The 25,943-nt window shown below is 45.9% G+C and overlaps 1 protein-coding gene across 1 annotated transcript; it reads right to left on the bottom strand.

Annotated features, from left to right (window-relative positions):
- Positions 1-321: 321 nt before the first annotated feature.
- MASP2 (MBL associated serine protease 2) lies at positions 322-25,943 on the bottom strand. The gene is made up of 11 exons (XM_069078272.1): positions 25,930-25,943; positions 25,099-25,318; positions 24,080-24,257; positions 23,466-23,597; positions 17,428-17,624; positions 15,837-15,984; positions 10,797-10,915; positions 7,831-7,909; positions 3,467-3,604; positions 2,879-2,953; positions 322-1,088 (listed from the first exon to the last, which is right to left on the bottom strand). The coding sequence occupies exons 1-11, from the start codon at positions 25,941-25,943 to the stop codon at positions 322-324; spliced, it is 2,067 nt and encodes a 688-aa protein (XP_068934373.1).

Here is a 25,943-nt window from a genome sequence, read left to right as displayed (position 1 = left end):
TCTGCCTGTTGGTCACAGGGAGCGTTGACTGAAGAGCAAGTGGGTGGAAAGAAGCAAATCCTGCTCAGTATTAGAAAAGCCACTCTGAATATAGTTCCTCTTCAGAGAAGACCTTTAGTGCTCCGAGGGTAGTAAGGTGAAACTGGACTGTTAGATGTAGCCTTGCATGTTGAGTTTTCAGAAACCTTGTTTTAGAATGTTTTCATTTTAACAGTTGCTTGAATTTCACATTGGTATTCAAATTTAGGCAACTTCCTTAGATAACGATTGCTTAAAAAGTAATTTTTATTAAGGGAAAAGTTATTGGAAGCTTCTGCGATTTTAAGAATTATTCAAAATTATGTTCTCAATCCAGGGAATATAGTTCATGACATTGGTATAAACTCCATACACATTTGCCTCACCGCATCCTAAGCCCCAAGACACAATCCCTCCTACATACCATTTTTTGGTCTCATTGTCTAGAAACACTAAGGGCCCTCCACTGTCACCAGAACAAGAATCCTTTCCGCCACTTTGAAAACCAGCACATATCATGTTATTAGTTAGGACAAGAGGTTTGCCTCCTGGGGACGTCTTATTTTTGAATGCTGCCAGGCAGGTTTGGTGGTCAACAACTGGTAATTCGACATACATTAGACTCCGGGCTCTAAAAGCTTTTTCAGTCCTTCCCCAACCAGACACCAGTCCCAATTCATTTGCTTGCACGTGGGTTCCATTTTTTCTTGGCAAGCAAATTGGTCTGACGTTCCTGTTGATTTCAACATGATTCTTCAACTTAATCAGTGCAATGTCATTGTCAAAGTTGGCTTCATCATGTGTGTAACCCTCATGTATAAAGACTGAGTCTACCCAGGCTTCTGTATAATGAGGTGATAATCTCTTCAGAGCGCCCATCTTTATTTCCAGAGATGATGGGTCTCTTTCCTCATACATTACATGAGCAGCTGTAAGAACCCAGTTGTCATATAACAGCGCCCCTCCAGCCAGAGCTTCCCCGAGCAACATGACTTGCCAGGGAAATTCACCAAGCTTGGCCTGGCTCCCTCCAAATACTCGCTCCAACCTCTGAGATGCCACACCGCAAACTGTTGGAGTAGAAACAGTCATATTATATATACGAGGTTGCTACAAAGTCAAGAAAAGTGTGGAGTGTGAATTGCAAAAAGTGATTTTCGGACTGTGTCCATATAAGATGACATGTACACCAGCAGTCCTTTTTTTCTGGAGTGAAGACAGACTGCAGAGACACAGCACGCCTTAGGAGATTCACTGCTCCCCAAAGCACCAAGAATTCGGTCAAGCATTAAGAATATCCTGCTAATTGTCACTAAAGGGACAAGATGGCCTTTATACTTCACCCTATTATTATATGCGGTAGCACTTTTAAGGTTTGCAGAATACTTTACAAATACCTCATCTTCACAGCAACCTTGGGAGGTAGGTGCTGTTACTCCTGTTTCATAGATAAGGAAACTGAGGCAGAGATAAACTGCCTTGTCCAGAGTCATACACAGAGATACACTGGTAGAATGTTTTAACAACCAGCTCTCCCTCAAAGTGTCTGTGACACAGGTTTAATCTGCATTAACATTGTGACCCATCACTTAGGTCTGCACAATCAACAAAATTAAAAATATATATTAAAAAAATGTTAAAAAGCCCTAATTTATAACTTAATTTCAGAGGTACAAAGTGCTAACAGTGAAAATTTAACAGTTGGCTCCGGCATGCCATGGGTCTCACAGCTAGTAAATACCTGAGTCCAGACTTGAACTTGGATCTTGCTGACTCCAACCCAGCCGCTATGTAGCTTCTAATTTTAAGGATTTTGAAAATCATTTTTGTGACTATATAAACATGGCATAACCAAACAAGCTTACAGGGTGGTGACCATAAGGGCTGAGACTCCTAGGCTTTTTCTCACAACAATCATAATACTGTTACTACAGAATACAACCCTGCCGTGTCTCAGTTTTCCCATCTTTAAAAATGGGACAGTTGGCCTGCCTGTAGTTCCAGCACAACAGGTACTTTGATGATTAAGGTGTCAAGATTTGGAGAGTGCTTTCAGCTTGGAGCGTTTTGTTTGCTGTGTTTTAATGTATAAAAATAGGACACCCACACTGGCACTGTTGCTGGGGCAGTTACAGTCCAGAAATTATTATTCCCTGGCTGGCTTTTATGAGTACTACATTTTACTTGAGGTCTTTATTGCTAACTAAACTCCGATTATTGCAACATCTCTCAACTTCCCCTTGTGGCAGGATACTTATAAAAACAACAATTTACAAGTGTTATATGATAGAATCTAAGTAAAAGAAAAAAACCCGGGAAGGTAATAACACACTTATTACCCTCATATTCGCCAGCTTCGGCATCTCTTTTTAATCACTTTGCTCAAATATTTCTTGAGAGCCAATTCTGGTAAAAATTTTAAATTAAAGTACTATTAAAGGCAAATTGCATTAATGTTTAAAAATGAGATGCCCTCGAAAGCTGCAGCTTAGGGAAATAATCAACAAGTTATTAGCTCTGGGTTTTAATAGCATTTTTACATAGAAGGAAAGTAACTCAGTGGAAGAACGTATTTACAAATGGGTAAAGATAGTTGTTTAAAAAATCATTTAACTTTTTATGCTTGCCTAGTTAAAAGGTCAACCACAATCAAAACGGCTAATGTAGCCGCCACCTAACAACCACTCCATATGGAAAGGGAGTAATGAGAATGTGTTAGTTGGCGCTAGTAACTCGGTTTAGGGGCCAGTCGCTGGCGTCAGATTTTGCCTACTACAGCTAAAAGCCCTAGTTATATTCTAATACCAAGTTCTTCTGCCCTCCATCAATTATAAATTTCTTATATAAGTGTATCCATTACCAGGCTCACAGACTGGGAGTGAATTTTCTCCCTTGGAGCTCTTCCAGAAGCCATCAGCCCCACACCGATATTTACCTGCAAATCATTGAAAAGGAAAAAAAAAGCCTAAATTAACTGCATATATAAGATGGTTGTCATTTGTCTGAATACCACCTTGAAGGATGTTGACTCTTGAGCATCAGTGGGAAATAGAGGTGTCTGAATAACCATTTTACATGATTTCATAAACAGGAGGTCTCTGCATTACCATGTTTGCTTGCAAAGTGGAAACCTTTTAGATGTGTAACTTGAATATGTATCAAGATCTCAAGTGCTTAATGATACGGTTTTTGGCTTGTTAAATTAAACCATTTGGAATATATTGTGTGTTTGGAGTAGTCATTTACTGGATAAGATCTGTTTTCGAATTCTAGCAAATTGACGTTAAATGTCACTTGAGCTATAATATTTCACTTAGCAGTGGGAAAAAGTGCCTTTTAATCTTTCTTCTAGCCTTGGCCAAAAATGTTGGTTAAGTTTATTTTCAAGCCTTGAGTGTACATGTTTTCAATATCGTCCATCCCCAGTGCCAAAGAAGAATTATCTTACCATCATTATTCATTTTCATAGTATAGAAGGGGTCCTTGCAGCTGTATTGAATCACAGCTTCATATGTGGTCACTTCACCATCTGTGATGTATGTCACTTGGCCATTGAGTAGATCATCGGGCGGGCCACAGTCAACAACTAATAAATATGGGGAGGGGGGGGAGAGGAGGAGGAAAAAGCCAATGAGCAAAATACTTTATATCTACCAATATGAAAATGGCCTAGAGACATCTATGAGCAACCCATGGACATGTGGGCAGCGTAGAGCCATGCATTATGGCTCCAAGGTGTCATTAACCTGCACAGAGTGGGCATCTCTAATTTCATATGTGAGGGAAGGAAAGGACTGCTGTAGAGTGACTTCCAAACCTCACTTCCATCTTTAAGGTATAATTTAGTTAGTCATTTTTAGAGTGCCTAATTCTCTGTGACGCCATTTGGGTTTTTCTTGGCAGAGATACTAGAGTGACTTGCCATTATTTCCTTCTCCAGCTCATTTTATAGATGAGGAAACTGAGGCAAACAAGGTGAAGTGACTTGCCCAGGGTCACACAGCTAGTATTTTGAGGCCATAGTTGAACTCCTGAAGTCTTCAGGACTCTGCAGCGCCACCTAGTGGTCCTAAGACATTACAGTGTTGTGGAAAAAGAACTAAAGTCAAATGATAGGGGTTCAAATTCCAGGTCAAATACTTAGCTGTGTGATCATGGAAAAGTCACCTAACCTCTCTGTACTTCTGCTGTTGTAAATTAGGAAGTACTTAAAATAAATGTGAAAAAACACAGGAAAGTGAACTTTTTCTACACTGAGCTATTAGGCTTTGACGGTATCTTTCTAAAGAAAGGGACGGGTCCTTTTATAGAATTTCAGAACTGGATGGAACTTTAGAGGTCCCATGGCCCCACCCATTCCTGGAGAGGCCCCCTCTGCAACATTCCTGGCCAGTGGACACTCAGTCCTCACTCAAGCAGTCACTTTCACTCTTGGGTAGTTGCAATTTCTGGGATATTGTCTTTTTGCAATTTCTACCCATTGATCCTACTTCTGGCTCCTGGGGCAAAGCAGAGCCAATCTGTTACTTCAGCATGGATGAATGAATAAATAAAAACTATTCCTTAAGGGTCAAGGACTGTGCTAAGCACTGGGGACGCAGATACAAAAGAAAAAGTGAATGAAAACATACAAAAGTAGATTAAGGCACCTATTTCAGGACAAAGCACAGGTTTAACTATGGGTTCAGGTCAGTTGCATTTTCAGTCATGTTCCACTCTTTGTGACCCCATTTGGGTTTGTTTGTTTGGTTGGTTTTTGGAAAATATAGAGAAGTGGTTAGCCATTTCCTTTTCTAGCTTATTTTACAGCTGAGGAAAGTGAGGCAAGTGACTTGCCCAGGGTCACACAGCTAGTGAGTATCTTGAGGCCAGATTTGAACTCGGGTCTTCCTGACTTCAGGCCAGCACTCTATCCACTGAGCTTCCACCCAACATATAGTATATGCTTAACAAATGTTTTTTGATTTAATCACAATGACCTTAACAAAAGTCATCTCAAAATATGGGCCCTTAAACTCAGCACAGTGTTCTAGATGTGTATTGATAGGCTAGAGCACAGCAGAATTAGTCACTGGCCTACTCCCCGGCTACCCTGAGCTGATGGTCAGCTTCTTGGCTGCCATGTCATATTGATGACGCATGTTGAAGTTATGGTCACCTAAAACTGCTGTGTCTTTTTCAGATGAATTACTGTCTAGCTGTGTCTCCCTTATCTTGTACTTGTGAGGTTGGTGATTTTTGATCCCATGTTTAAGACTTCCTCAATTCTCTTTGATCTGTCCTTCCCCAGTTCCCCAGAACATCTCCCACTCTCCATGGTCTCCCAACAATTGCTGACTGTGTCCTGGCCGTTTCCTCTGCCAATACCCTCAGTACAGTTCATCAGGGGCAGCTAGGCAGTGCCATAGTGTATAGAGCACCAGGCCCAGAGTGAGGAACACCCATCTTCCTGAGTTCAAATATGGCCTCAAAAATACTAGCTGTGTGACCTTGGGCAAGTCACTTCACCTTGTTAGCCTCAGTTTCCTCATCTGTAAAATGAGTTGGAGAAGGAAATGACAGACCACTCCAGTGTCTTTGCCAAGAAAACTCTGAAGGGAGTTAAGAAACATGGGACACAACTGTAAAATGACTGAATAACAACAAACCGGTGATATGAATCTATGAAATACAGCTAGATGTTCTCTTACTATCACTTTAAGGATCGTTAGGTAACAACACCCTACTGGGCATCTTCCTCTGTCCTTTCCACTCTAAAGATAACTCTCCTTAGCAGGTAAAAACCAAAGCCAATCCAGAAACACAATTCAAGCTCGGCACCTCTACCTCTCCATGTCCATTACTGTCCCCCCATTCATCCCTAACAGTAATGCTATTCCTTCTAACAGTCTTCTTTTCCCCCATGATGGCTTTTAAAAAATCCTTCTTGGCTTTCCTTACCAGCCTCAGCTCCTTCTGAGTTCAAGTGCTTCTGACATGATTCTCAGAGAGCATGTCACTCTGGCTTTCCTTCCCTGCCCTTGCTTCATCAGCTGCAAATGCCTTTTAAAATTGCAGCTTTTTCAGTGAGTTCCCTGTGCATCCTCATCCATTTCTTTAGACAAGCCTTTTTTATTTCCTCACTGGAATGTAACTCCCCATCTCTCCTGGATTGACATTTCCTCTACAATTTTTAATCTATGGGATCCTCTCTGTCCTTTCTCTAAATCAACTTCCTCTGTAGAATTTCATCCATGAGATCCTCCTTTTCCTTCCTAAGGAAAAGGGATTCCAAAGGACTTCTGGAGTCCCCTGGCTATCTTATTCCAGCATCGGGAGGGGACAACAGAAACCATAGAGATATAAGGTGGAGAAAATTGGATACGGTCTACCTGGCTCCAAGGATAATGTTCAATTTATAACTTGGCGAAACAAAAAGGACCTTGAAAAAGCTGCACACAGGAAAAGAGCTAGATGACCTCCAACTTCTTTCCCATCGCTAGATTTTTTCTATGAAGATAATGTGAAAACTTCCATCTAGGCAACAGGATGGCTCCATGCTCAGAGGTATCACTTTAAGATCTGGAAATGGTCAGATAAGGACATATTCCAGGGGCCAGTCTACCCCATAAAACGTGGAGATTTTAGATTTTACGGCTCCATTCATTAGGATATGTTAATAGATCTCTGTCCTGCCCCTCTCTAATGCCCATATCATCTACCATTGTGTGCTGTATTTATCTGCATTTGCATTTTATCCTAACTGTTGGACTAATGCTCTAGGAGAACAGGGACCATGTCATACCTACACTTCCATCTCCCTCAGCAGTGTGCTCTGCACAATGGATGCTTAATACATATTTGCTGAATAAATGAATGGATCATATGGAATGACAGCTGCAGATACACATGACTAACTTCACTTCAACAAGCGTTTTCTTAAAGCACCTACTAGGTTCCAGGCACTATGTTAGGTAGAAGGGATACAAAGATAGGAACCAAAAAAAGGTTTCAATCCCTGCCTCAAGATACGTATTTGGGAAGAGGCAGGGTGGGAAAGGGGGAAGGGGAGACAGAGAGACAGGGAAAGAGAAGCAGAGGCAGAGAGACCAAGGGGAAGGAGAGGGGGGAGGGATAGGGAGAGAGACAGAAAAAGAGGCAGAGGCAGAGACAGAGAGAGGAGAGAGGGAGAGGGAGAGAAATAGAGAAACAGATAGAGATCGAGAGAGACAGAGAGATGGGAGAGAGACAGAGAAATAGAAAACAGAAACGGGGGGGGGCAGAGGAAGAGAAAGAGGAAAGGGAGAGAATAAGAGACTTGTAAGACAGAGACAGAAATACAAAATTAGTACAAAATAATATGGAGTTCTGAGGGGCACTAACTCTTAGCGAAAGGTCTCTTGAACGAAGTTAATCAGATCCAGAGTACAAACCATGCACATAGCAGACGCTCAAAAACTATTTAGTGTATCTAAAATATGGCAATTTAAACATCACATTTCAATAGTTTTCAATGAACTTACTACTGGTACTTATATATACATATATGTGTGTATGTATGTATAGTTTTGCATGAAATAAAAACATAAAAAGGATATGGTCGGGGGGTTCTCATTTTCTCTAATCCAGGGTTCTAGAGCATTCAGATTTTTGGTCACTACTGCTATTTTTTGGTATCAAAATAAATGAAGAAAGCCTGATTTACAAGGAGGTGACTTAGTGGGACTTAACTGTGCCCTCTGTGGGATAGAGACTTGTTTTTTTCTCCTCTGTTTTCTAGTTTGCTCTATCAGGGGTAAAAGAATCACTCCCATCCCAGCATCAGCCTCTTACTGCTGCATTTTGGCATTGCTTGGTCCCAGCTTCCACCTTTCTGACAGACTGCAGTAAAAGACTCCAAAATCCTTTCATCCTGATGAGGAATGGAGAAAAAAAAAAAAACATTTATGCATCAGTTCCCTAAAAGTTTTCTAAATTGGTGACGTCACAGAAATGGCAGCGTAAACCATGACTCTTCAATGTTCTCTCCTGGGACTCCCCTCCTCTCGGCTCCTGCTGGGAGCCTGCTTTGGAGGAACTGCCCAGGCTCCTTCTCTCCTAGCGCTGCTCCTAATTCTGTATTTTTATATCATTCTTCTCATAGGTAGCATCTTCCTCCTGTTCTTCAGCTCTCTTATACGCTAGCTTCCCCCATTACAGTGTAAGCTCCTTGAAGCCAGGGGCTGTCTCTTTTTGCTCAGCACTTAGCGCAGTGCCGGCCATATGGTGAGTGCTCAATAAATGTTTTTTATCTATCTGCCCATCTATCCGTCCCTCTATTTGTCAGTTCATCTGTCTGTTTTTTCTATCATGTCTGTTTATCTTTCTAGCCATTTATTTATTGGTCCATCTGTCTATCCATCTATCTGCCTATCTATCTATATCTCTCCATCTATCTTTCTATATCTATCTGTCCATCTATCTGTCTATTCATTTATCTATCCATCTATCTCTATCCACCTACCTGTCTATCAATCAATTTATCCTTCTATTTGTTGCTCTCTTCCTCCCTCCCTCCCTCTTTCCCTCCCTCCCTCTCCTTCCCTCCCTCCCTCTCCTTCCCTCCCTCCCTCTCTCTCCCTCCCTCCCTCTCCTTCCCTCCCTCCTTCTTCCTCCCTCCCTCTCTCTCCCCCTCCCTCCCTCCCTCCCTCTCCCTTCCTCTCTCTCTCCCTCCTTCCCTTTCTCTCTCTCCCAACCCCCCTTTCTCTACTCCTCTTCCTCTCTCTCTCTCTTTCCCCCTCCCTCGCCCTCCCTCCCTCTATCTACCTGTTGGTCCATCTGTCTATCTGCCTATCTATCTATGATCTTTCTTTGTTCTAAGCTATGTTTGGGTTTTTGTATGCCACAGTGGGTGGGTGGGGGTGGTACTTTTTTCTTGGGAGAAAGAGGATTTGTGACTTTAGGAAATTGTCTGAGATTCTGAAAGGTGAGTCATGTAGCTAGCTGATTTCAGAGAAAGGACTAGAACCCAGGACTTCCAGCCCTGGATTCACTGTGTAACAAAGCTTCAGTTGATATGCTATTGGTAAGATACTATATACTCATATGTGATGTAGAGATCATATGGCAGAGCAGACAGTCCACCTTGAACTCAGGAAGAGCCAGGTGCAAGTTCCATATCTGAGAAATATTAATTGCATGATTATTGTTGTTGTTCGATCATTTTCACTCATGTTGGACTCTTTGTGGCCCCATTTGGAGTTTTCTCAGCAGAGATACTAGAGTGATTTGCCATTTCCTTCTCCAGCTTACTTTATAGATGAGGAAATTGAGGCCAACAGGGTTAAGTGACCTGCCCAGGGTCACATACTAGGAAGTATCTGAGACCACATAGCTGTTCATTTAAACTTTCAGTTCAGATAGAGAAGAAAGATGAGGAAAGAGGAAGAGGAGGGAGGAGAGGAGCAAAAGGGGGAGAAGAAGAGGGAGGGAATAGAGGGACTGGAAAAGTTGTATCTTCCTTGGAAGAGAAGTGATATCACAGTGCATAGAGCTCTGGGATTGGATTCTAGAAGATCTTAGTTCAAACCTGCCTCAGACATTTATTAGCTGTGCAACTCTGAGAAAATCACTCGCCCTTTCTCTGCAGTCACAGCCCTCTAAGGTTTCTTCTGGTCCTGAATCTATATATGATTCCATGTCTACGAGTGCAGAGTAAACCATGAGTCGTCCAACATGGTCAATTTGTTTTGCTTTCCTGGCCTTTATTACCAGGGAGGGTTGTGTGTGTGTTTGTGTGTGTGTGTCTGTGTGTCTGTGTTTGTGTGTGTGTGTGTGTGTGTGTGTCTGAGGAAGTGTCTGATGTAAAAATAATTATTAAAATAACAAACAGCCCTAGTTTGGGTATCCAAGTATCTTGGTGTGGATCCTGTCTCTGCTATTTAGTAGCTCTAGGAATGGGTAAATGACCCAACCTACCTGGGCCTTAGTTTTGATTTAAAAAAAAAAAGGAAGGCATGAGAGAAGATCTTTAAAATTTCTTCCTATTTTATCATTTTAAGTGACCCTGAAATTTTTCCCCACTGGAGGAAAAAAAAAAATAAAACAAAACAGTGCAATGAGCAAGGAGACAGCTTGCACAGAGAGGCCTCCTCGTTATCCAAAGGATCATGGGATAGGCTTCCTGGAAATCCAGGTGTTTCAGCATCAGTGTGATCTAAGGCATTATGGGAAAGGGGAACTCGAAGTTTTGCCAAGGTGAGAAAAGTGTCTCACCTTCTCTTCCGTCCCTCTGCAGGACTGTGGATTGCCTAGCTATCATTTCAGGGTTATTACTTTTTACTACAGGGACTTAGTGACAATTTTGAAGAACATAAAGACGACATGTTAATCTCCTACCTGGGCCACTCAAGCAACTTGCTAAGCATTTTTTAAAATTATACTCCCTCTCCCTGACCAGTGATCACTATTTATAACTTTGCAGAATATACGAATTTCTGTTGGCTTCTCATTTTTTTGTGTGTGCATGGGGGCCCAGGAGTTGTTGCAGAGAAAGGTCATTTTTGGGCCGGGGGGACTATCTGCCTCCATTTTAATACAGAGGTGTTTCACTGATGAGAGTGAACCTGTCCAGGTAACTCAGACGTCTGCCTGCAGTTACCTTGGTCTCAGCCTTCATCCACACAATGGGGACCAACAAAGAGAGAAACTATCTCTTTTTTTACACCAAACGCACTATCCTTGCCTCAAAAAAAAGGGAGCAGAAATACTAAGGGTCAGGACTTGTGCGGTCAGACCCCTCTTGTTCTCCCAGAACTTACTTTGGAAAGGAAGTATCCAGTCTCACAAGAGAGAGAGAAATGTTCCTTCATGATGTACTTTGGTTGCACTGGCGCGATGTGGCCATGAGGTGGCGGTATTGGATTAGGGCATGGCTGAGCTAAACAGTGATGGAGAAGAAATGTTACACAATTACACTCTTGGTCTTAGAAATAATGTTTCAATATAAGCCCCGCTTTCTTTCCTTCCCCAGATCTGGTGAAAGTGAATGAATAAGTGGATGAAAAGGCATTTGTTAAGCATTTACTATGTGTGCGGATACAGATAGAAAAGTCAGGTCCTGCCCTCAGGGAGCTTACATTCTAATTGGGGGTGACAGTGCATTAAATAATGTTTAGATGTAGGGCAAATCAAAAGGCCCCGAGGTCAGAAGGGTGCAGTAGAGGGACCAATGGCAAAATCTAGGGGTCCTCAGGTTACATCAGTGGGTCAAATACGTAAGATGTGGAGGCCGGGCAGGGAGAAGGCTTGGTGAGCCATCCATCTCACAGGAAGAAATGGGGGTGCTGGCTCTGGTCTTACTCTACCTGTGTGAGAGTCAAGCAACCTGGATGGGTCTTGGGTAAATGGGACCAGTAGGGTGGATGAAGGAGGAAAAGAAGGGGGGAAAGGCACCCTGAAGGTGGTGAACCAAGAACTGGATTGTCCTAGAATCAAAATCTCTGAGTTGAAAGAGTTCTCAGAGACCAACTAGCCCCATCTTTGTCTCAGTGATCATTTAGCTTCTGTTCCTTCACCTGATCTTCAAATGGCATGATCCCAAAGATCCCTCAGCATCCTGGCTGCCTTCCTCTGGCTGGTCTCCAACATTGCCCTTCCTAAATTGAGGCATGCAGAAATGAACACACTATTCCAGGGCAGATGGAAACAGAATGGTCACCTCCTTAGTGATGGACACTCTCTCAATACAGCATAAGATTGCCTAAGCCTTCTCAGCAGCCTAATATCATGCTGTTGCCTCATACTGAGCTTGATGTCCACTGAAAACCCCAGATCGTTTTCAGATGACGTGCCTCTCCCATCTTGACCTTTATACTTGCCTCCTCACTCTAAATACAACTAGTCATCAAATCTTGGCATTTCCATGACTCCACAATATGACTCCCATCTGACCCCTTCCTTCTACTCACAGAGCTTCCATCTTGGATCAGGCTCTCATCTCTCCTCTCACCTACTTTATTGCAGCAGCTTCCTAAATGGTCTTCCTGCCTCCTGTCTCTCTCCACTCCAGTCCTTCCTCTACACAGTTGCCAAAGGGATTTTTCTAAAGCACAGGTCAGCCATATCACTCTCTACTCTGTCAACTCCAATGTCTGCTCCAATGGCCTCTATGATAAAATATAAATTCCTGTTTAGTTCTAAAGCCTTAAGCAACTTGGTCCCTCTCCTTCTAGCTTAATTTGACATTACTCCTCTTCCCACACTCTGCAATACAGCCATAATGGTCTTCTCTCTCTTCCTTACCACACTCCATCTACCATCTCCAAGCCTTTGCCCTGGCTATTCCCCATGCCTGGAAGGCCCTTCTTCCAAGTCTTCACCTCACAGAATCCTTTACTTCCTTCAAGTTCCAGTTCAAGCACCATCTTCTGCATAAAGCTCTTCCCAATCCCAACTGCTAACACCCTTCCTGCTTTCTAAACCACCCTGTATTGAATGAATTTGTAGTAGTAGTGATTTCTCACTTTCTATTTTATATGTAATTGTTGTCTCCTCCATTAGAATGTAAACTCTTTGAAAGAATTGTTTCATGCTATGTATTTGTATCCCCAGAGCCTAATAATGGTTGATTGTTGTCCCTCTTTTTCAAAGAAGACCAAAATAACATCACCATATTGGAGTCAAGGTACAGTGTGTCTAACTCTGACTTTTCAGACCAATACAAATTCAGCATTCTCTGCCACAGGTAGGGAACAAATAGCCCATGTGAACATTTGGAGTGAAGATGTTTCTAATAATACACACTTAAATACTTGCTAATTAATTAATTATTTGAGAGGCAGATTTCAGCCTAATACAATAGATGGCCAAAAGTAGAAGGCACCACCTTGAGAGAATGGCAGCTGCCCATCATCACAGCTCTTTAAAGAGAGGCTGGGTAACCACTGGTCAGGCACATGGTGGAGTGGATTCTTATTAATAAATACCTGAAGGTTTGGGTTGGACTAGGCAGCCTCTGAAGTCCTTCCAACTCTGACATTTTGTGATTCAGAAATTTCCTTGTAGGGGAGTGGTTTATATTCAAGGTGACTCATATGAACATAAATATGTTTCATAAAATCATAGCTATAGTACTATAAGGGCCTTCAGAGGCCATCTGGTCCAGCCTCCCAAGATGAGAAACTGAGACTAAGGGAGGTTAAGTGTCTTGTCCAAGGTCCAAGTTGGAATGTGAACCCAAGTCTGGCCTTTCCCATTCTACCATACTATTGCATGCTTGCTTATCAAGTATTTAATGAATACTTTTTCATTCATTTGCTCATTTGTTAGTTCTGGACTAGATGCCCTTTGAGGACCTTTCCAACACTAAGATATTGAGATTCTGTCACTCAGGAATTAGGAGGAATTTGAGAGATTGTCTCATCCAAAGCCTCGTTTGTCAAGTCCATATACCCTGTTTTACAGAAGGCAAAGAAAAAAGGGATGATTAAATAAGAATAAAACCTCTTTTCCCAACTGGAAGAAATGTTTTTTAAAAATCACCAAGCCTGAGCTTGGTGTACAAGGTAGAGTTTGTTACTGCTTTTGGAGTATCAGCCAAATGATCCAAGAAAGCCTAAGTCTCTGCTGACAGGTGAATTTGAGAGGCCTGGACCATCCCTCACACAGCTGTCAAAGTAATTTTCCTTAAACCCAGATCTGACCACATCACTCTCTGCTTAATCAACTCCCAACATGGAACCAAGTAAGGTTTTACAGAGTTTTCTTGTTTGTTTGTTTTTACTGAAGCCTTTTCCAAGGCCTAACCTAGGGAACTACCAATCCAGCCAGGAAAGAGACCTCACCTAAAACTTAGAAACTTAGATTCTCAGAGCTGGAAGGGACGTTAGGAGTCATCTGAGAAGCAGGGCGGTATAATGGTTAGAGTCTAGGAAGACTAATCTGCACCTGGTTTTGGATTTCTCCTTGGATGTTTATTAGTTTATTAGTCAATAAAAATTGCATCTTTATTATAAATCTGCTTGGTAATTACCGGTATACATTTCCTCCAGAGAGCATAGAGACCTGGCCTTGGACTCAGGACAACATGACTGTGTGACAATGGGCACATCCCTTCACCTTTTCAGTGTCCCCAGGGAACTCTGTAAATGACTTGGAGGGTGTTGACTTGCATTAGTGAAGGGAATTTCCTCACTGAGAGCTCCCTATATGGAAGAGATCCTGATCCCCATCCACTCTCCATTCCAGTCAAATTGGCCCACTGGCTGTTCCCCAAATAAGACATTCCTACTCCCAACTGGCTGGCTTTCACTCCTGGAATGTTCTCCCTACTCACCTCCATCTCTCAGAATTCATTCCTAGACTACTTCAAGGCATGGCTCTGGGGCCACCCAAGGCCTTTCGGTCCCTGGTCTTCCAGTCATTAGCATCCCTTCCTCCATCTTGAAATCACTTTATTTTTTACTGATCTGTGTACCTGCCATCTCCCACCTCCCCCAGAAGAATGGAAGCCCCTTGAGAGCAGGGATTGTTCCTTTTTTTTCTGAGGCAGCTAAGTCTGGACCTGGAGTCAAGTAGACCTGAATTCAAATCCTGCCTCACACACTCGCTAGCTGTGTGCCCCTAGACAAGTCACTTACCCTCTGCCTCAGTTTCTTCAACTGTAAAATGAGCATAGTAATAACAGCTCCCAGGGTTGTTATGAGGCTCAGATGAGATAAGATTTGTTAACAATGCCTGGTACATGGTAAGTGCCCTATAAATGTTTATTCCTTTCCCATCCTTCTTTGTTTTCTTGGCACCTCCCAATGTTTGTTGAATTGAAATGAAATCTGGTATTAATTTAATGTGTCTTTCATCTAGGACTATTTTCAGGAATTTCCCATTAAAGTTTAAATCTCCAAGCCAGAGGTCCACAGACCCTCAAGGAGTCATCTCTGAATAGGTTTCAGTGTGATCTCTGAACTTGGATGGGGGAAAATTGCATCTTTATTTTTACTGACTTCTAATGGAAAATTAGGGCATCTGGGTAGTGCACTGGATAGTACACCATGCCTAGAATCAGGAAGACTGTCCTCAGACACTTACTAGCTGTGTGACCCTGGGCAAGTCACTTCACCCTGTTTGCCTCAGTTTCCTCATCTGTAAAATGAGCTGGAAAAGGAAATGGAAAACCGCTCTAGTATCTCTTCCAAAAAAAAAAAAAAACCAACCCAAATGGGATCATGAACAGTCTGGAACAATTAAACAATAACAAAAAAGAAACCACAGAATTTTAGTATTTGCTTCAATGATGAATATTGGCAACAAACATTTTTCTGAGAAGGGGTCCACACTTTATCTAATGTGCCGAAAGGTTCTATAACACACAAAAAAGTAACAGCCCCTGCCCTAAACCTTATCCCAAAGAAATGAATCTCTTATGTTAACATTTCAAGTACTGTTTGAGGTAAAGGGGAGAGCCTTGTATCCCACCCTGTATATAAGACCACCCATATCATCACCCCAGGTTGGAGGAGGCAGCCCTGACCCTAACTCCAGTGATCTTCACTGTGATTGGTCAAATTTGCCCATTGATCTGGAGGGGACTTTAGACATCATCTCCAACCTCCTCATTTTACAGATGAGGAAACTGAGGCTTAGGGAGGTTGTGACTTGTCTTGCTTGTTTCCTAGATAGTAAGTGTCAGAGGCAGGATTTGAATCCAGATCCTCTAGTTTCACTCAGAAACCTTGCCACTCTACTAAAGGAAGCACTGTAACAATTCCCGTAGCATGACTTCCCCCCTCTCCCAACAAATCCCCCACCCCTGCCTAAGGCTCCAACGCCAGAGACTTCTAATGAGGTACGGAGAGTCCTACCCGTGCTTCTGTAGCGGATCTTCCACCCGGTGTGGTCCCCCGACTCATCAGTGATGAAGATGATAGTCACAGTGTGGCTTCGGGTGTTAATCTGGGAGGGCGAGGATTGTCCACAGAATGGCCCGTATTCCTCTTTGTTTGTTTTAATCTGAAAGAACAGTCACACAAAGTTGTAGGCACATCTCTATGGACAGAATGGAAGTGGTTGGGGGAATCCCAAGGAAATGACGATGCAGGACCTTACTGAAAGCGAAACAGAACAATGGAAGGGAAGGTTCAGAGGCAGCAGGGACTGGGGATAGTGATGATAGAATGGAGAAGAAATTGGCATGAGCCTGACCATCACAGCTCCAATTGTCCCAGACTGTCTGTGCCCTGATGGAGAGCAACCAACCCAGGAAGGGATGAAGGGAAATGTATCAGGACGGATGGGGCCACTGTTTCAGTCTGGGCGCCCAGGTTCTGGGGGAGCCAGCCAGGGGTGATGGCTGTCATCTGAGCCCTGATGGTTTCTAAGTCAACTGTCCTGTGCTGTTTTCTGACACCAGAAGAAACTTCAGGCTGGAACAGCACCTCCCAAAATGAACAATGTCCCGTAGCAGGGAGGGCACTGGCCAGAGCTCTGAACAGAAAGATCTCAGGCCTGGCACTGTTCTTCTCCGATGTTTGGCTTTCTCCTCCATAAAATAAACTGGTCTCTAAGGCATCCTCTGAGCTAGACTATGCTCTAATATTCTATGTTCTAAACCCCTTCAGCTGTGACATTTCATGTTCTATGCTCTAAGGTCTTTTCCAGCTCTGACATTCAGTGTTCTAATATCTCCACTAGTTCTGACATTTTATATTCTGAGACCCCTCCTGGCTTTCACATTCTATGTTCCAACATTTCATGACATTCTATATTCTGATATTCCATAGTCTATATTTCTGATGTTCTGTATCTTTATTTCTGACAGCCTGGGTTCTAGGGCCCTCCCAGCTCTGACATCCTGGGTTCTAGGGGTCCTCTCAGCTCTGACGTTCTGTGTTCTAACATTTTATGTTTTAATGCCTATTTGAACTCTGACACTCTATGTTCTAAGGTGATGAAGGAGCCAATGTGTCACCTCTGTTATTTGTCGGCACCATCAACATACATCTGAGAGGAGAGGGTCACAATACATTGAAGGAAAGACAATAATGCCAGAATTCCCAGTCCCATGGCACCTGGGAAGGGGAACGGATCTGGGGGCACAACAGGACTCTGGTCATGCTACTAGATGGCTATCTTATTTAAGGACAGTTGTTGACAGATGGTGCCTGATCTAGAGAGAAGGCCAGTCACCTCTCTGCAGACACCTGGAGTAACTGGCAATTTATTTGAAGCTGAAAAGGCAGGAGGGTGGTGGAGATTGATTCTGTGAAAGGAAATGAATCCTGGGTGAACAGCAGCAACATTGGCCAGAAGCATCAAGCTCCCATATGGATGTTTATTGGAAGGGGGTGTCGGAAGCCAATCCAGGAGCAGGAAACAAAATGGTGGGATGAAGGGTGGGCGCTGCCAAGCTAAACAGATGAGCCAAGTTGTAGGGGAACATCCCAGGCAACCCACCTTAAGGACGTCATAGGGACACAGGGTCTCTGGGTGATTTTCCACATCAAAGGAGCCCTCAAATTCCAGGATGATACTGAATCCATCTTCCAAATGGATGCTGTAGCTGCAGCTGGAGAGTTTGGGGTAGGCCTGGGGGTAGTCAGGGCTCATAATCACTCCAGATCTTTCCGTGAAGACCTGGCCTGAGCACAGGGCTAGCAAGAGAACAGGACAAGAGCTGGAACGAGAATTTAGCTCCTCCAATCCCTTCTCTCCTCTCACCATAGAAATCACCTTTAATCCCTTGCATCTGACCACCTTCCCCAGTTTCAAAGCCAGAGCTGGAATATTCCCTAATTGTTAGTGATTTGGGCCCAGGAAGGAACCTGAGTCACAGATCATTCCATTCTGACTGTGCAGGCAAGGCTGGGAAGATGGGCCCCAGTGGTGGAAGGGGTCCCAAATCAGGCCCTTGGGTCATCTTCCACTGGTCTCCAGAGAGCCTAGAACTGAGTGAGATGTCTCCTGGGAATGTCAGCGGCTCCCCAGAGGAGCTCAGCAGGCTCACTCAGAGAAGTCTTCAGGTGAATAAACTTCTCAGGTAAACCAAGACCTACCTGGGAAGGAAGAGCTGCATGTGACCATTGTACAGAGTGCCCCTGGGAGGTAAATGGGGGCAAGGCAGAGAACGCTGACTTTCCACCTGTGTGACCTGGGCAGTCACTGGACCTTCAGCATTCTGGGCTCACTTACCATGTGTCACACCCAGTAACCGTCTGGTCCTCTTTTCTGTTTTCTCTATACTATAGAAGCTGGCCCAGTGCAGAGAGCACAGTCAGAGAGACCCGAGTTCAGCTCTTGTTTCAGACATGTACTAGCTACATGCTCCTTGGACAAGTCACCAAACCTCTGTCTGCCTCAGTTTCCTCACCTGTAAAATGGGGATAATAATAGTCCCTACCTCCCAGGATTATCGTGAGGATCAAATAAAATAATTGTAAAGCATTTAGCACAGTTCTTGGTGCATAGTAGATACCATATAAATGTTAGCCATTATTATTATTTTAGCAGCCAGGTGGGGCAGTGGATAGAGAACCCAGCTTAGAGTCAGGAAGACTCATCTTCCTTTGTTCAAATCTGGCTTCAGACACTTACTAGCTATGTGACCCTGGGCAAGTCATTTTACCCTGTTTGCCTCAGCTTCCGCATCTATAAAAATGAGCTAGAGAAGGAAATGGCAAACTACACCAGTATCTTTGCCAAGAAAATCCAAAATGGGGTCACAAGGAGTCGGTCACGACTGTAAAATGACTGAACTACAACAACAATTATTGCTATTATTCTTATCTTACTTGATAATCTCATTGACTACCATGGGCTCAGTTAACTTCTCAGTCCAGATAACTCCCAGACCTATGGATCCAGTCCTAATCTCTCTACTGAGCTCCGGTCTGGCATCACCAATTGCGTTTTGAACATCACAAACTGACTGCCCTTTTGGTATCTCCAATTCAACACATTCAAAAGAGAAGTCATCATCCTCCCCCCCCCGGACACTCTCCCTTCTTCCTAACTTTTCTATCATCAAGAGCCCCATCAGCCTTCCTCTCAGCCAGGCCCATGACCTCTGTGCCATCCCTGACTCGTCACTCTTGCCCCAGAGATCCCCTCTGCGGTCAAATCTTGTCATTTCTATCTCGACGGCATCTCTCCCCTAGGTCTCCTCCTCTCCCCTCACCCAGCTGCAATCCTCGCTCATCACCTCTTGTCCGGCCCCCTAACGGTCTCCCTGCCTTGTGACTCCAGTCCAATCCATGTTCACTGTACATATCATATCACATCCTTATTCAAAAAACTGTAGCGGCTCTTTGATATCCCTAGAATCAAATAGACAATGCTCTTTGGCATTTAATCTCTTCACAAACTGACCCCCTTCCCACCTTCCCCATTGTCTCTCACATCCCTCCCCTCCACACACTATTCCGTCTGGTCATACTGTCTGGTCAATGTTCTTCACACACACAATACCCCAACTTCCATCTCCAGTCCTTAGCATTGGACATTTCCCAGTCCTGGAATGCTCTCCCTCCTCAGTCTTGGAATCTCTCTTCTCCAAGTTTCGGCTTAAGCACCACCTTCTACATAGAATCTTTCTGGAGACCCCTTTTCAAGTACATTCCCTCCCAAACTATCGTCTGTCCACTTACATATATCATATGCATGCTTAAACTACAAGGCCCAGAATTACAGGCAGTTTTCAAACCTGTACATGGTATTTCCCCCATTAGAATGTAAGGTCCTTGAGGGCAGAGACTATTTTATTGTCCATCTTTGTATTTTTAGCACCTGGCCATAGCACAGAGTAAGTACTTGATTGTTTTGAAGGATTCAAGTCATCTAGCCCAATACCACTCTACAGATGAGGCCCAGAGAAGCGATTTGCTTAGGGTCACACAGGCAGGAAAGGACAGTCTCCTTTCAATTCCAGTCTCCTTTCCACCGTGCCCCACAAATGGCTACCCAGCAGGAAGGCTGATTGTTGAGGCTGCCCATTCTACACTGGGGAAACTAATTCAACACACTTGTCAGGTGGGCCCTCGAGGGGATTCCTGCCAGAATATGGATTAGCCCCCAAAGTCTTCTCAACTTTGCCCCAGCTGCCTCCATGCCCAACAGAGTAGACTGACTTTCTGGAAGGGTCTTTCCTTCTTTGGAGGATACATTCTGGCTGAAGAAACTAAGCTTTCTTGCATAACACCCTGGGCTCCACCATGAGCTGGGAAACACCAACAGGAATTTGTCTTGAACTCGGTTCCACATCACCTCAATCATCCTGTCTTCTGCTGCCTTCTGAGAAGCCCAGGACACCTCTTCTCTCATCTGGGGAGAGTCTCCCTTCCCTGGGCTGGAGAAGAAGGACCTTGGAGCTCATTATGTCATGGACGCCCAGTGAGAAGGGACCTTAGGGGTCATCTAATCCAAGCCAGGCAGGTGTATCTGGCAGAGGCAGGATTCGAACCCAGGTCCTCTAATTTCAAAAAATAATAATAGTTTACAATTCTACAGTATTATCAAGCAATGAAGAATAAGGAAAAGTGATTAATATATATTAGTCCACTTGAGCCCCATAATAGCCATGAGGGATATAGGTCATATGACCTATGGTATTGTTACCCCCATTTTGAAAATGAGGAAACTGAAGTGATTTCCCCATGGTCATATAACTAGTGTCTGAGGCAGGATTTGAACCCAGAGTCTTCCTGACTACACATGCCTGGACTGTATGTCTAGACCTCTATGCACTGTGTTATGTTTATATTTTCTGCCAAGTTGGGGAGAGAGAGATGCCTTTAAATTATGGGTAGGAAAGAAAGTCTCTTTTTCTTTCTCTCTCTCCATCTTGCTCTTTCTCTCTGTGTCTGCCTATCTCTCAGAGCCTTCAAATCTACAACCCAGAATTTCTAGTTATCCAACCTATTGATCTCGAGAGATTTCAGCTGGGGCAGGAGGTAGACCCAGCCCTTTGGGGTGTGGGGGGCAGGACAGATTTAGAGGTCAGCTCCCCTTGTCCCAACTGGGCTCTGTTGGATGGGGCAGTGATGTTCCTTGGCCCCGTCCCCAGAGCAGGATTACGCTGGAGGCCCTGCAGAGATGACGGGGTCATGGGTGGAGAGCCAGAAGGGACTTTCCAAGCACATCATTGCACTGAGCCCCTTGAGTTTATAGACGAGCAAACTGAAGCCCAGACTGGTGATAGGCCGTGCCCAGACGGCTTGTCACATTCTTAGCAAGTCTCAGAGCCAGAATTGGAATCCAGGCCCTCTGATGCCAACCCAGTTTTCTTTCCACTGTACTGTGCAGATCCCAGTGACCTGAGAGTATAAGTCTTCGAAGGAAGTCGGGCCCCCATCCACCCACCCAGCATTTAGTATTCCTGCAATAAGGAAGGGAGGGACAGAATCGCATCAATTCTCCTGCTAACTAACCCATAGCCAAGACTGAGGGAGTCTGAACAGGGGGCACTGAGGGGGGTCTGCTGGGGCCCAGCCACAGATGTGGCAGCCACTGAGCCTTCCCAGGCAAGGCAGCAAAACAGCCTCCAGTGGGAGGAGAGAAGCATTCCAGCTTGGGGAGGCTCAGGGAGTAATGGAAAGAAGCAAACTGGTGCCTCAGGGAAGGTAGGTGGCGAGGGCACAGAAACCAAGGGCTTCCTCAGTAGCAGATGATCTGGGGCACCTGGCTGAGATGGGTTTTGCACAACTACCTAGAGTCTTGGGAGAAGTCATTCCCCTGAACAAGGTTGGGTGAAGACGTGAAATCCAGACCTAGCTCTGCTGAGAACTCCTTGTGTGACTTGGAAAAGTCACTTCTCATCTTTTGGCCTCAGTTTCCTCATATATTAAATGAGGAGATTGGACTAGGTGGTCACTACGACCTCTCCCAGCTCTGACATTTCCTGTTCTAAGGGCCCTCCCAGCTCTGATATCCTGGGTTCCAAGGGCCCTCCCAGCTCTGACACTCTGTGTTCTAAGGGCCCTCCCAGCTCTGACATTCCCTTTTCTAAGAACCCTCCCAGCTCTGACATTCCCTGTTCTAAGGGCTCTCCCAGCTCTGATATCTGACACTCTGTGTTCTAAGGGCCCTCCCAGCTCTGACATTCCCTATTCTAAGAGCCCTCCCCAGCTTTGACACTCTATGTTCTAAGGCCTCTCCCAGCTCTGATATCCTTGGTTCCAAGGGCCCTCCCAGCTCTGACACTCTGTGTTCTAAGGGCCCTCCCAGCTCTGACATTCCCTTTTCTAAGAACCCTCCCAACTCTGACATTGTCTGTTCTAAGGGCTCTCCCAGCTCTGATCTCCTGTGCTCTAAGGGCCCTCCCAGCTCTGACATCCTGTGTTCTAAGGGCCCTCCCTGCTCTGACATTCCCTGGTTCTGTGTAAAGGGAGAAAGGTGAAGAGAAACCAGTGTAAGCTGCATGCCGTTGCTCAGCCCTGTAGTTCAGTACCACTAGGCACTTCCACAGTCTAAGGGGCTGGTCTCCAAGGCCACAGCACTGCTTCCCAACCAGGCCCTCTGGGTCCCTGGCCTACCCTCCCCCACAAAGACACGCCTGGAGGCAGCCACTGGCCGGCACTGGGAGAAAGCCAGGTTTATTGTCTGGGTCGTGGGCAGCGGACAGCTGCCTCCAGGCACGGATGCTTCGTCCAGTAGGGCCCGTGCCCAGCCCTGGCCCCAGGACCCTCGCTGGCTTTCCTGGCTAAGGGGGCATTAATTATCTTGTGCTGGAAAATAAAGATAGGAGAGAAGCTGTATCAGAGCAAGGCTTTCAGCACTCACCCTGAGTCAGGGGGCACAAGGGGAGGGACTCCAGGGAGATCGTCCCAGGAGACAGACAGAAAAGCAGAAAATGTCCTGGTGTGGTGTGATAACAATAATCACATTTCCTATGAAGGTTGCAGGGATTCCATCAGACAAGGATGGGCCCCACAGATCCATGATATGCACCCGTGGGCGCTCATACGTTTGCATTCCCCTGGAAGAGGCTGGGGTCAGTCATGAGGGAGGAGGGAGCCAGGCACTAGAGGACCACGGGGCAGAGAAGTTAGAGCAGGTGGAAGGCAAGGACAGGTGGGAGAAATTCGAGAGATGTGAAAACCCAAACTGTGCAATTGTGAAGTCATGGACCTAGGGCTGGGAGGGGCCTTGGAGGCCATTCATCCAGCTTCCTCATTTTACAGAGAAGGAAACTGAGGCCCAGGGAAGTAATGTCATACAGGTGGTAAACATCAGGGGTGGGATTTGAACCCAGAGCCTGTGTTCTTGCCACTGTGGCACTTTTTCCCAATCCTATCCCTCACCCCCAGGGTCACGCCCAGCACTGGGCGAGCTTCTCAGAGGGATTAGGTGTCCCTCAGCCTGGGGAGGGAGGAACGCCTTGTCATTAACCCCAAAGTCCCAGTCCTGGCTGGCAGCCTGTGGGTGGAGAAGGGAGGAAGCTGAGGGAGGGGGCAGCAGGGAAGGTGGGGGGCTAGCGGCAGGAGGGAGCAGCCTCTCACCCGAGCAGGTCCGCTTGTCCTTGTGCAGTCTGAAGCCTGCTCGGCAGGAGCAGTAGAAGCCACCCAGATAATTGTGGCAGTGGTGATCACAGATGGGGTCCGCTCCAGGTGCAGCCTCACACTCATCAATGTCTGCAGGAGAGAGGGACGGTGCTGACACATCAGACTCTCAGCCTCCTAGGGCCAGGGAGAGAGTTAGGCCAGGCCTGCTGATCCAAAGAAGGGAAGGAAGAAGGAGGGGGAAGTGTTCTAAGTGGGGAAGAATTCTTATCAGTCAAGCTGCCGACTGATTGCCAAGTGTGCCCTTAGATCCTGCTGGGAACCGCAGCTGGCCATTTCGTCTCTTGGCCTCAGTTTCCCCATCTGTAAGATGGGGGTGGGAGTTGGACTAGACATTCTCTCAGACCACTTTCAGCTCTGTCTAAGGTCCTTAGTCAGGCACTAGCTCTTCAGGAAATAGCCAAAGAGGGGAGCAGGTTGGTGTGTGCTCTGCTTTTCAGATGGGGAAAGGGCCAGGTTCCACCCTGGGCTGAAGGGGGCTCTCCCCCCCTACCTCTCACCCCTGTGGAGCCCCAGCAGCCATTTTGACAGCCCTGGGCCACTGAGCCACTCACCCTCAGCTGCATAGAAGGCCTCGAAGCCGGTGAAGTCTTTCTCATTGGAATAGTCAGAGCGGAAGGCCACTCGGAGGCTGCTGCCCGCTGAGCGGAAGGTGTGGTTGCCAGGTGCCTGCTCCGTGTCCGTGCTCTCCTGGCCACACAGCGTGGCCAGCATCTTGTCCCCAGAGTAGAGCTGCCTCCCGGGCAGGACGGAGAGAGAGGAGTGGTATTAGCCCCCTGCACTTCTTCCTTGATGTCCCCCCTCCCAGTCTGGGTCTACCCATCCTTATGCCAACAGAGCCCTGAGCAACCCCCTGGGTCTGCACAGTCTCCCTGAGGTGGAGTGGGCAGGGCAGAGAGGAGAGAGTCAGTGTGCGGCAATGGATAGAGCCCTGGGCCCGGAGTCAAGAAGACCTGTATTCAAATTCTGCCCAGGCACTTCCTAGCTGTATGACCTTTGACAAGTCCCTTTACCTGTCTGTGACTCAGTTTCCTCATTTGCAAAATGAGGGGATTGCAAATAAAAATGGGGTGGGGCCAGGAAAATCATGGCAGGTAGACAAGTATGTCTGTTCCATGTGGGAACAGAGGAAGTGGGTGGTCCGGTGAATGCCACCCGTGTTCTGGCTTCCATCTGCTTCTAGAGTAGAAGGTCCTACCCTTTAACCTGGTCATTTAAGTGGTCAAGACTTCAGAAGTCAGCTCCCTTTCCTCCTGGGGAGTCGGTAGGTGGTACCAGTCTTTCCTCCTTTCCCAAGGTCTCCCAAGCAACCAGACCTCCTGGCCCTAAGGGGGCTGTGCACTCCCCCCATCGGAGCTGCATGAGATCTTAGAAGCCATGTAGTCCAACCTCCTTATACAGATAAGGAAACTGAGGCTCAGAATGGTAGAATGGTTAAGGGACTTGCCCAGGGTCACACAGCTGGTACCTGAGACATTATCTAGAAGCAGCCCAGTAAGGGCTTGGCTTCTTTCCATATGCCTTTGTCCCCCTGGTCCTGGGCTCCCTCCACATCCAAGGGCTTCCAAGATACCTTCACAAAGTCATATTCACAGAGATAGGACAGCTCCAGATTGAAATGGGTGAAGTAGAGACGCATTCGGTAGCCAGGAGGGGCTGTCAGGTTCCAGCTCTGCTCCTCATTGTTGGGGTAAACTTCCGGGAAACCGGGGGATGTGAGGCGTCCAAACACGGCCTCTGGCTGTGGGCGACTAACTGCTTGGTGCAACACCATCGCCAGCAAGAAACTGAGCCTGGTGGAAGATGACAAGAGGGGTGAGGAGGGGGGTGGGGGACATAGAGGCTGAGGGTCAAGGGGACAAGAGGCGAGAGTATGAGAAGCAGAGATCCAAGGTCTGGGGGATTCAAATGAAGAATAAGGGGCAGAGGCCAGGGGGCCAGGAGGATAGAGGGTGAAGGGGACAGAGACTGAGGGTCTGGATTATTTGGATTAGGGACCGTGACGAGAGTGGTGGGTCAGGGGGTCAGAGAGTGAAGGTTGGGGGCTTGGGAATGAGGGTTAGGGGCACAGGGTTGGGATCCAGAGATGGATTAGTCAGCCATAGTTTACATCTTGACAAATGGGGGCTTCTGACGAGAAGCCTGCTATGGTGTCTGAGGCATAGAAACTGTGGATCAGAGGTACACAGGTGAGGACCAGGGTCCAGGAATCAGGGATTAGGGGACAGAAAGTGCAGGTTTGGGGACAAAGGCTGAAAGAAGGCCTTGGGCTCAAAAAGGCAAGGGCTGAGGCCCAGAGCTAAGACCCCCGAGGAATAATTCACTCCTCTTCCCCTCTCTAGGAAGGTGGAAATGCCATGGTATTCCTAGGCGGGGTAGAGTACCAGCCCCTTGCCTCACTCACCTCAGGAAGTCCAT

This window comes from Petaurus breviceps, unplaced genomic scaffold, assembly GCF_028583685.1.
Source record: "Petaurus breviceps papuanus isolate PSGF00001 unplaced genomic scaffold, PetGlider_PUasm1.0 91041, whole genome shotgun sequence".
Taxonomy (NCBI): domain Eukaryota; kingdom Metazoa; phylum Chordata; class Mammalia; order Diprotodontia; family Petauridae; genus Petaurus; species Petaurus breviceps.
This window is presented reverse-complemented; position numbering and strand designations above follow the sequence as displayed.